The sequence below is a fragment of the Sceloporus occidentalis genome, unplaced genomic scaffold (genome assembly GCF_023333645.1).
Source record: "Sceloporus occidentalis isolate IW3139 unplaced genomic scaffold, rSceOcc1.0.p SCAF_5, whole genome shotgun sequence".
In the NCBI taxonomy this organism is placed as follows: domain Eukaryota; kingdom Metazoa; phylum Chordata; class Lepidosauria; order Squamata; family Phrynosomatidae; genus Sceloporus; species Sceloporus occidentalis.
The window spans coordinates 14441777-14453886 of NW_028316985.1; the positions used below are offsets into that span (position 1 = coordinate 14441777).

The window sequence follows — 12110 nt, forward strand, 5'->3', positions numbered from 1 at the left end:
TGGGGCCTTGGTTTCTTAGCATAAACACAAGCTTTTATTCGGCTCGCAATTACTATTTTTGAAGCTTTCTGATCTAATGTCTGTGTATGGAAAATATAAAGGTTCAGTATGCCTAATCGGCAACATCCTTTTCAAGTACACCTTCACAGCTGTCCTCACATCTAATGTATGCCACCTGTGTTCTAATGGGTAGCTTGGATGTGAACAAAAAGAAGGCAAATATATTATTTCACTCATCCCTCTCTTTGAGATACATTTTGGTAAAAAAAGATGGATCTAAAATTAAGATAAAGCTGTCCTGTTGAAACTTGCATAAACTGACACCCTCCTGGCTGACATGATCACTGTAAGGAAAAGTACTTTAAAGGAGAGCAACTTTAAAGAAGCATCTCTTATTGGCTCAGAAGGAGGCTTTGTGCACATATTCAACACCAAGTTGAATGATTTCTCATGTTGGAAATCTACGGACTATCAGATAGCTTTTTTAAATGTACCTCTTAAAAATATTTTAATATGTGGGTGCACTGACAATGGATCACCATAAAAGTACAGGATTACTGACAGTGCAGAAACTTGTAGTTTCAACATGTTAGGTTTCAGACCTTTATAAAAGCCATCCTTCAGAAATTGCAGAACATGCCTTACCTGCACTTCCTCTATTTGTACTGAATGACATCTTCACCAACTGCTAAATACCTTCCGTATCATAGGCCTGAGACAGACGAGCGGAAAGCGGTGTGCTGGCGCCAATTCTAGAGTTCGGCAGTGCACATCATCCACACACTTTCAAACCCTAGTCTCATCCCCACAGGGGCCATCATGATGATGCAGGCGTGGCAGTGTGTCCATACGTCTGGGCCCTGCGCTTACGTCATCGATGTGCCATAGTGTGCTAATGGCACACTGATGGTGGTGCCTACACATGCCAAAAAGAACCTGCTTTTAGCGGGGTTTTTTTGGTGCCGAGGGAGCCTGTGCGGTTTGGCTGCTGCAGGATCCCTTGGGAGCAAAATCAGGCAGCTCCAGCCCGCCCTTTTGAGGCGGGCTGTTGAGCTCCATATTCCCTATTTTATGCTACCTTTCTCCTAGAAACATTGGCCCGATTCAGACGGGCCTTTGCAGTGCCCCCAACACATGCTGGGGTTGGCCAAGGGCGCACCACCCATACTGGCCTCACCCCTAGCACGGGATGAAGGCATCAAAATAGCGGCACCCTATACACATGGGTGCCGCCATTTTGACGTGACAGATGCTTAGCGGCCGCACGTCACACCCCCATAAGGATGTTACGAATGCGCTATTGATGCACTGCGGAATCCTTATGGCGCCGCAAAAAGAACCCACTTTTTGCTGCGCGAGGGAGCCGCGCGGTTTGTCCACTATGGCTCCCTCGCGCAGCAAAACAAGGCACCTAAGATAGGGCCTGAACAGACAGGCTAAAATAAAGCTGCTTTGGGGGACTTTGGAGGTATGCTGTTTAAATGATTCATGCATCCTAAGAGGCTGGAAGCTGTGCCAAACCACACTCCAGTTCTAAGGACTGGTGCACAGCTTTGGCGCAGCTTCTGACCTCTTAAGATGCGTGTGTCATTTAAACAGCATACTTCCAAAGTGACTTGAAGCAGCTTTATTTTGGTCTGTCTGTACAGGCCCATAGTTTCTACTTGCCTTCTAGTATATCCCTGAAGTATCCATGCACTCAGATGCAACTAGTCCAGCTTGGGATGAAGCACAAGTCCTTGATTGAGTAGATCAAAATATTGTGACAGTTTCTACAGTGGCCTCAGAGATATCATCATCATAACAATAACAACTGATTTATTTGTATCCCGCCCAATCACAAGGAATCCGGGCGGATAACAAAAATAAAAAATACATTAAAAATACAATAAAATTCAAAATATTCCCTTCCCAGCCCCCCATCCCAGTGCTAAGACAAACAATATCAATAAACAATATAAAAACATTAAAATGGAGTTAGTTTAAAATTGGGGGGAAATTTGGCAGACAGAGAGAAGGACAGTTAGCAGTCGCATTCATATATTGTTCAGGGAGGGGAAGCTAAGGTGGGAAGGGCTACCGGAAGAGATCCTTAAGGGCCTTCTTGAAGGCTGTAAGAGTAGAAATGCGGCGGATCTTCTCCGGCAGATCATTCTATAACTTTGGAGCAGTGATGGAGAAGGCCCTCTGGGTAACTGAATTTAGCCTGGATTTTTGAGGCTGAAATAAATTCTTTCTAGAGGACCTTAATGTGCAGGATAGACAGTAAGGAAGAAGACATTCCCTGGACCCAGGCCATGTAGGGTTTTAAAGGTAATCACCAACACCTTGTATCTTGCCTGGAAACTAATTGGTAGCCAGTGAAGGGAGTTCAAAACTGGTGTTATATGATCATTGCAAGAAGTACCCATGATCAATCTGGCTGCTCATATTTGGTACCAGCTGAAGTTTCCGAACTTGGCACAAGGGTAGTCCCATGTAGAGCGTATTACTAGAAGTCCAATCAAGAGGTTACCAGCGTATGTACTACTGTTTCAAGGTCTCTCAGTTCCAGGAAGGGGCACAGGTGGCATATCAGCCAAAGCTGATAACAAGTGCTCCTGACTGTCACATCCACTTGAGCAGTCAGCTGAAGGAACGAATCAAGGAGTACCCCCAAGCTGCGGACAGAGTCCTTCAGGGGAAGTGTGACCCCTTCCAGAACTGGCTGACATAGCTCCATTCCCGGGTTTGGGGTTCCTATAGCAAGTACCTCCGTCTTACCTGGATTCAGCTTGAGACGGTTTTCCCTCATCCAGTCCATTACGGCCCCAAGACAGGCATTCAGAGGAAAGATGACATCCTTAGTCACTGCATCAGTCTGAGACATAGAGAAATATATTTGGGTGTCATCACCGTACTGATAACACCCTGCCCCATGTCTCAGTGGCTTCATGTAAATGTTAAACAGCATGGGAGACACGATAGTGCCCTGAGGGAAGCCAGATTTTAGCTCTCTTTTAGAAGAGCAACTGTCTCCCAGCATCACCATCTGAAATCTGCCTGAAAGGTAGGAACGGAACTACTGTAAAACAGTGCCTCCAATACCCAACTCTCTCAGACGTTCCAGAAGGATACTATGGTCTATGGTATCGAAGGCTGCTGAGAGGTCCAAGAGCACCAGCAGGGTCACACTTCCCCTGTCAGTGCCCAGACAGAGATCAACTAAAGTGACCATGGCAGTCTCAACTCCATATCCTGTCCTGAATCCGGTTTGAAATGGACCCAGAAAATCAGTTTCTTCCAAGACTGCTTGTAGTTGATTGGCGACCACCTTCTCGATCACCTTGCTCAAGAATGGCAACAACGAGACTGGCCTATAGTTATTTCTGTCGATATCTACATCAACAGAGGGAACCACACACAGCTGTGCCAGTGAGGCTCTATTAGTACAACCAAAGTCTTCTGCTGAATCTTGAGAACATCTGCGCAGTTGGTGGAAAGATATAGAGAAAGCCCTTCGGCCAAGGTGCTGTCAAAGGGTCATAGGCTTCTGCACCTCTGCTTCCATCAAGGGAATATAACCGTTTTAGTCTGGTATTACTTCCACATGCAAATAAATATATCTGTAATGTTCCCAATGATCTGTTAAATTGCTGAAACTCTAGAGATTAAATGCATGGTCCATTCTCTCAGATGAATTTTGTGCCTGGTGAGATAATCTGCCTGAACAGTCAGTGTTCCTTTCAGATAGACAATCGAATTAGATTTTAGGTTTCTCTCAGCCCAGCTGAACAATTTATTTGATTGCTATTAGGGGAAGTGAATGCAGACCTCCCTGATTGCATATGCATGCCTTCACACTCATGTTATTTGTACTCCTGAACATGTCCCTTGATGGAAGTTGAAGAGGTCAACAGTGCTAACTACACAGCCTTCAATTTTAGATAGTTGTTGTCATGCCTCCTATGCAGTGCAGACCATGCACCCTGAGCTGCATGCTTGGTGCCACGTGGCCCCCAGCTACTGAGGCTTGCATCAGTTGTTACTTGCACTTTTTAGCAATAGCAGTAGCATTTACATTTCTATACCTCTTCACAGTGAACTCATCACTCTCTAAGCAGTTTACAGTCTGTAAGTTATTTGCCCCCAACTGACCTATGAAAGGATGGAAGGCTGAGTCACGCTGGGGCCCTCCGGGATCGAACTCACAACGTTGTGGCTGCAGTACCAGCATTTTTAACTACTGTGCCATAAGGCCTCCCTGGTAGCTCCTCCTTTTTGTCTTATTGCCAAAGAAATGTTTTTGTCTAAATTGGAGCCCCTTTAGCCACCATTTTAACACTCTTGTCAGAGAAGCAGGCAGTGCCATCTTGTAATGAGTCCTGTTTCCTATTGCCATCTGGTGAAGTAACAGATGTCTGCAAAGCTAAGTAAATATACAGACTACTTGGAGAGTGTTTGCAAGTTGCAGCAACAAATCAATCATTGCAAGTTTTTGCTCCACTAAGTGTGGTGGAAATTTGTACACCATCTTTCCTCTTACTTGGAGCTGAAGCCACCAAAACTGAATAATTTGCACTCTTGTTTTCTTCCTGGATATGGCTCATGAAAATTCCTGAGATCTGGTAAACCTAGTGTCATATGTTTGGTGCTTGTCACTACTGGGCAGCAGTCTTCTGTACTAGCTGCAGCCCCTTGTAGTTTGGAGAGTATTGCTATTTTAAGTTTTGCCTTATAGCAGAAAATAAGGGATTCAGAAGCATCATAAGAGGCCATGGTGTTATTTTGTGCCTTTATTGCCAATAATTTTGTGTACCTCTTGAAATATTCCTTGTTCTAATTTTATATGTTTCTTATTTGTGAAATGCAGAATCATAATTGCCTTGAATTGTAATTTTAGGTCTCCGATTATCCTCTGATACTGTCTTTGGATGACCACTGCAGCCCTAAACAGCAAGAAGTAATTGCAGATTATCTAACAAGTATCCTGGGTGACAAGTTGGTTACATCTACAGTTCATGATGAGATGCCAACTGAGTTGCCCTCTCCTGAGGTAACAGCAATAACTTTCTTTCTTGTAAAACATAATTGGGAAGAAATTGTTGTGGGTGGTATGGGATTTACCATTCTCATCCTCACATTGCATGTGGTATACATTTTTGTCAGTTTAGAGTTATAATCTGCCCTTTGTATCCACAGATTCTTTATCCATGGATACAACCATCAATGGCTTAAAAACATTCTTAAAAATATAAATTCTCAAAAGGAAACCTTGATTTTGCTATCTTATATAAGGGATGCCATTTTACTATGCCACTGTATTTAATGGGACATGAGCATCCACAGATGTTTGTTTGTTTTTTTTACATGAAAAATTATGTGCCAGAAGCTAGTGCTAGATGTACAGATAATCCTAATTAATATTAATAACATCAATGTACATCTCTGACAAAACTGTTGCATCCCTGACAAAATTTTGTTTTGAATGAGATATGAAATAAGAAACATAAAGAGAAAAGCCAGATTTTATTCCTATAATGAAGAAGTAAAAAGACAAAACAAGGGGCAGATACTTTATTCTACAATGGTTGGAATTCCCTCCTTCCCAAATCCTCATACATAGTAAATCAATTTACAGTTACTGTCTTGAATAATATAGTGAATTTGAAGTTACACATATCTCTTTTCACCTGAACTCAAGAAACTTGAGCAGTACATGCAAGATGGCATTATTTCCCAGGAGCTCAGTTTTATATCTAATAATTCTCTCTTCATCCATTTGTTCTCCTTTTGCAATTAAAAACAGTATGCTGAGCATCTGTATGATTAAATTCTCTTCATAAAAATTCTTACATTGTACTCCTGTGTAGATTTTAATGGTACACAGTAGCTGAAAGAAACTGCTCTTTTAACCCATATAAGTAGAAGTGCGAAACTTGCATGTTTAAGTTCTGTGCTGAATGCTGATCCTGTTGGCATAAAGAACAGTTGGCTTCAGTGGGTACTTAGATTTTTTTGCTTGGCAGCTCTTCTCATGCTACATTCCACGAAGTGTAGGCTTGCACACTAGCAGAAAATTCCAACTACATCACCAAAGTAGGTATCCCAGGATTCTGAAGGATGGAGCCATGAGTGTTGTATCAAACTGTTGCAGTTGAGCAGTGTGGGTATATCCTGGGTCTTTCTAAGGTCATCTTTGAAGAAGCCATTCAGAATGTCCTGTTTATTCTGAAGCCTAGAATGTGGCTGATAGAGAAAGATTAATAAAGTTGGAAATAGGGCCATCAAGGGCCATCGAGTTCAAGCCCCTGCCATGCAGAAAGACACAATCAAAGCACTCCCGACAGACGCCATCCAGCCTCTGTAAACTTCCAAAGAAGGAGACTCTACCACACTCTGAGGTAGTAATCTGGGTGATGGTCTCATTTCCCAAGGCAATCTGTCTCATACCAATGTAGTTTTCTTTCAAATATTAATTTAGGATTGTTTTTGTTGACCTAGGCCTTTTGAATCTTTTCTGTTTTAATCCCTGTTACATGTTAGTGCTTTTAATTAGCTTACTTGCAAATTAGCTTACTTGCTGTTCACCGCTATGATCTCTGGAATAGCGGTATATAAATAAATTATTATTATTATTATTATTAATTCTTGCTTTATTTCTTCACTGTTTTTAGCTCCCCATTTTTATTGGATTCTTTTGAGTCAACTTTGTATTGTATTGTATTGTATTGTTATGATTTTGGGTTTAGTGTGTTTAGATCTTTGTACTATATTGTATTGCAATTCTAATTCAAGAAGGTTAGACAATTGTTTAGTAAGTGTTGAATGAATTAAATAATGATAAATAATAAATATCTCTGCATCGGATGTGGCCTCTCCTTCTTTTATGCAGCAGGCATTTGCACAACAGGTAAATGGACCCATATATATATGGGAAGATACTGTATATATTCATGTATAAGTCTAGAAATTTTAGTCAAAAATTGACCCCCAAAAACCTGAGTCGACTTATCCACGGGTCATTGTAAATACTGTACTTTATCTCTTATAAAAAGGGAACCATCTCTTTGTGAAAGGCAAAAGTGTAATCTGTCCTGAAAGCACTGACACCCCCCTGTTCTCTCATTCATCCAGTCTTTAGTGTGAGCACAAACAGTTATGCCTGCTGGAATTTTGTTAAGTTCTTTGGCATCATTTTCTTTTGCTTCATCCTATAGATCCTTTGTCACATTCCTCTAAATTTTACTCTCGACTTATACATGGGTCATATCAAAATCCATCCTTTTAGCCCCCAAAACCTGTCCTCGACTTATACATGAAGTCGACTTATAGTTGAGTATATACGGTACTTAAGACGGATCTCTTCCGGCGGGCTTATCCATCTGACTTCTTATAGGAGATCTTTAAGATAAAATGCTTCACTTTTGGTTATGATGTATGTTTTCTAAATGTTTTAGGTGTTCTAGATGTTTTAGCTATTTTATTGACTTAATAATAATGTCAGTGCTTTATTGATGTAAGGTACTGCACTTAGGGCAGAAAAATAAAATGCACAGATATAGGATGGGGGACACCTGGCTGAATGAAACTACGTGTGAAAGGGATCTAGGAGTCCAAGCAGACCACAAGTTGAATATGAGTGAACAGTGCGATGTGGCAGCTGAAAAGGCCAGTGCCATTTTAGGCTGCATCAATAAAAATATAGTGTCTAGATCAAAACAAGTAATAGTGCCACTGTATTCTGGTTTGGTCAGGCACCACCTGGAATATTAGTTTAATAATTAGTTTTAAAAGGATGTTGAGAAACTGGAGCGTGTCCAAAGGAGGGCGACTAATATGGTGAAGGGGCTGGAAACCATGCCCTATGAGGAACGATTTAGGGAGCTGGGGATGTTTAGCCTGGAGAAAAGAAGATTAAGAGGTGATATGATAGCCCCGTTTAAATATTTGAAGGGATGTCATATTGAGGAGGAAGCAAGCTTGTTTTCTGTTGCTCCAGAGAACAGGACACGGAACAATGGATGCAAGCTACAGGAAGAGAGATTCCACCTCAACATTAGGAACATTAGATTTATTTATTTATTTATTTATTTATTTATTTATTTATTTATTTATGGTATTTATACCCCACCCTTCAGCCCTAAAGACTGAATTATTATTAATGCAAAAGATGTTTATGTAACTAAGGAATATACTTCACTAATATAGCAAGCTACTAGCTGAACATCATTATCAGTCTTTCTATGCAGGATGAACAAGTAATGTTCTAAAGCTTATTAAATGAAGGGAATGCTGTGGATATTGTATATCTTGATTTCAGTAAGGCTTTTGACAGGGTTCCCCATGACATTCTTGCAAACAAGCTAGTGAAATGTGGGCTAGACAATGTAACTGTTACATGTAATTTGTAATTAGTTGACTGGCCGAACCCAAAGGGTGTTCAAAAATGGCTCCTTTTCATCCTGGAAAGAAGTGACCAGTGGGGTCTCACAGCGTTCTGTCCTGGGCCAATGCTATTCAAAATCTTTATCAGTGACTTGGATGACAGAATTTGAGGTATACTTAAATACACCAAATTAGGAGGAGCAGCTAATACCCCTGAGGACAGTATCAAAATTCAAAATGACCTTAATAGATTAGAAAGCTGGGCAAAGCTAACAAAATGAATTTTAACAGGGAGAAATGTAAGGTACTTCACTTAGGGTGGAAAAATGAAATGCACAGATATAGGATGGGTGACACCTAGCTGAATGAGATTGTGTGTGAAAGAGATCTGGGAGTCCAAGTAGACCACAAATTGAACATGAGTCAACAGTGCGATGTGGCAGCTGAAAGGCCAATGCAATTTTAGGTTACATCAATAGAAGTATAGTGTCTAGATCAAGGGAAGTAATAGTGCCACTCTGTTCTGCTCTAGTCAGGCCCCACCTGGAATACTGTGTCCAGTTCTGGGCACCACAGTTTAAAAATGATGTTGAGAAACTGGAGTGTGTCCAAAGGAGGATGACTAAAATGGTGAAGGGTCTGGAAACCATGCCCTATGAGGAATGACTTAGGGAGCTGGGGATGTTTAGCCTGGAGAAGAGAAGGTTAAAGGGTGATATGATAGCCTCCGTTTAAATACTTGAAGGGATATCATATTGAGGAAGGAGCTAACTTGTTTTCTGCTGCTCCAGAGATTAGGACCCAGAGCAATGGATGCAAGCTACAGGAAAAGAGATTCCACCTAGAATCATAGAATCATAGAATCGTAGAGTTGGAAGAGACCACAAGGGCCATCCAGTCCAACCCCCTGCCATGCAGGAAATCACAATCAAAGCATCCCCGACAGATGGCCATCCAATTTCTGTTTGAAGACCTCTAAGGAAGGACCTCAACATTAGGAGGAACTTCCTGACAGTAAGGTCTGTTCGACAGTGGGACAAACTCCCTCGGAGTGTAGTGGAATCTCCTTCCTTAGAGGTCTTTAAACAGAGGCTGGATGGCCATCTGTCGGGGATGCTTTGATTTAGATGCATGGCAGGGGGTTGGACTGGATGGCCCTTGCGGTCTCTTCCAACTCGATGATTCTAAAGAATTTTGCTCTGGCAGATAGAGTAACTATGAGGTAGAATACACATACTGGAGACTCTCCACATGCCGTTTACTATTTTGTTTTGCTAATCTTGAAATAATCTTTCATCTTATTGTTTCTATGATTAATGATACTTAATACTATCAAATTTCTTTTCTAAGGCACTGAAATTCAAAATAGTGATAAAAAATAAAAAACTTGGAACACTTGAAGAAACACTTGCAAGAAAAGGCATAGATAGCCATGGTCAGGCAGGAGAATTTGAAGAGGAAGAATCAAGTGATGAGGAACAAGATCTTTCACACCCTAAGCAACCCTTGCTTAAGAAGAGACAAGCGCATTGGAAAGGTTCAGGCCCAGCGTATAAAAAGCAACGAGTAAGTATGATGATGTAAAATTAAAATGCTGAGCTGGAAACAAATGTGTATTGTTTTGCTTATCTTTGAAGAATTATAGATAGAGGTAGAGACCCCAAGGACCATCCAGTCCAACCCCTGTGATGCAGGAATACACAATAAAAGCAGTCCTGACAAATGGCCATCCATCCTCTGTTTAAAAACCTTCAAAGAAAGAGACTCTACCACAATCTGCAGCAGCATATTCCACTGGTGAACAGCTCTTATCGTCAAGAAGGTCTTCCTAATGTTTAGGTGGAATCTGTTTTCCTGTAGTTTGAATCCATTGCTCTGTGTCCTAGTCTCTAGATCCTCAGAAAACAAGTTTGCTCCATTATCAATATGACTTCCCCGCAAATGTTTAAACATGGCTATCATGTCACCTCCATGATAGTAATCTCCATAATTCTGGTAAGGAGATTGAAAGAAGCTGAGAGGCAGTGGGCTACAGAGTCAAACTATGTAGTTGAAATTTGAACTAGGATTGTCTAGTTCATACTTTGGCTCTATTCACATGGTGAAAATAAACCAGGATGAATTTGAGTCGAACCCTTGTCCACATGCACCCCAAATGCACCCAATTGAATTTTTTGGGGGGAGGAAGTACCAAAAAACCTACTTAACCTGGAATATTCAATAACAGGTCTTTTCCTGAGTTTTTAAAAAAGATTTGTATCATCGACAGTGTGAATAACAATATGAACAAACCCAGATTAAACTGAGTATACCTTGAAAATATTTCAAATACATTTGCATCATCAACTCTTTGGCAGGGCAAGGCTCATCCTGGCCAGCTTTATGAGGAGATCCTCTTCCTCTTTCCCTACACACCTGTTGCAATGAGCTAGCTTCCTGGAGCTTTCCGGGAGGAAAGCATTGTGTTCCCTCTCCATCAGACTTTGGAGGACAAGTACAGACCTGGCAATTTGGGATCTGCCACCCCACCTCAACCACTGGCTCCTGCTCCGAACTTGGAGAGATGCAGATCAATGCCATTCTATAACGTTAATAACAAACCCGGAATGCATGAGTGAGGTTCTTCACATCCTTCATGTGTCATCTAAACACCACGCCCCAGATCAGGCTGAGGGCAGCTTTTGGCCTGTCTGTTTCAGGCCATAGTGTCAGAGTAGGACTGTGGATACCAGGTTTAAATGTCCATTAATTCATGAAGTCCATTTGACTAGTATCTGTCTGTAAGTCTAATTAGGGGTGTTTTAAGAAATAGTGATAGGAGGGAATCATGTGTACTGCCTTGAACTCTTTAGAGGAAAAGTGGTATATAGATGAAAGTACAGGTTAGGTATCCTTTATCTGAAATGCGTTGGAACAGAAGTGTTACGTATTTTGGATTTTTTCAGATTTTGGAATACTTGTATTTGTATTGTACATAATGAGACCGGAGAAAGACAGGATCTTTGAAGTGGTGGGAATCCAACTGTATGATTCCACGGCTCCCACCATTTTACAGATCCTTGTCTCTCCAGTTTTGCAAATATAGTACAGGTACATAGCTAAAAAGTTTTGGATTTTGGAGTATTTCAGATTTTGGAATTCTGGATAAGGGATACTCAACATGTACAGTATTTATATTAATTTTCTACTTCAACTGCTCTGAATATAAATTATCTCACAATTGGGTATAAATACTGGTGAAATCTTGAAAATGTAATTCAGAGTACCTTCAGTTGTCTTTCATATTATTTCTAGATGAAAAAAATAAACATTGCTGTGGCACTGTCAGACCTTGTGATTTATGCTAAAACTCGAAAGTTTATAAGCTTTGAAGAATCCCGAGAAAAGCAGCTTTTTTATGAAAATAATTCAATTGGAGAGGCAAAAGCCCGAAAGCTGGCAAAACTAAAAGGTAATTCGTAGAATTCAGTCTGATAAAGTCTGATATTGCTGTCTTCTCTTGCTTAAGCCATCAGAACTGTCAATAAACTTTATGAGGCAGCTTGTCATACAGGCTGGCAGGTGATGAATGTTTCAAGTGTTGATTCATCACTCACTATGAGTTCTGTGGCTAAACGTTTGTGTTAATTAGTTGCTGGTGAGTACCTTTTACACATACTGAACAGTATAGGAAAGGTGAAAAGTAAATAAAGGGAAGTTTGTCTTAAAATAAAAACCTGAAATAAATAACTAAGGGCAGAAAT

The 12110-nt window shown here is 40.8% G+C and overlaps 1 protein-coding gene across 4 annotated transcripts in view; it reads left to right on the top strand.

Annotated features, from left to right (window-relative positions):
• LOC149311678 (1-phosphatidylinositol 4,5-bisphosphate phosphodiesterase zeta-1-like) overlaps positions 1 to 12110 on the top strand; it is a 69567-nt gene that overhangs the window by 27358 nt on the left and 30099 nt on the right. For all 4 annotated transcript variants that reach the window (XM_089526683.1, XM_089526681.1, XM_089526682.1 and 1 more), the window contains 3 exons: positions 4883 to 5035; positions 9718 to 9933; positions 11662 to 11818. In XM_089526683.1, coding sequence (XP_089382809.1) covers positions 4883 to 5035; positions 9718 to 9933; positions 11662 to 11818 — 526 coding nt within the window. The remainder of the gene's footprint in view (positions 1 to 4882; positions 5036 to 9717; positions 9934 to 11661; positions 11819 to 12110) is intronic.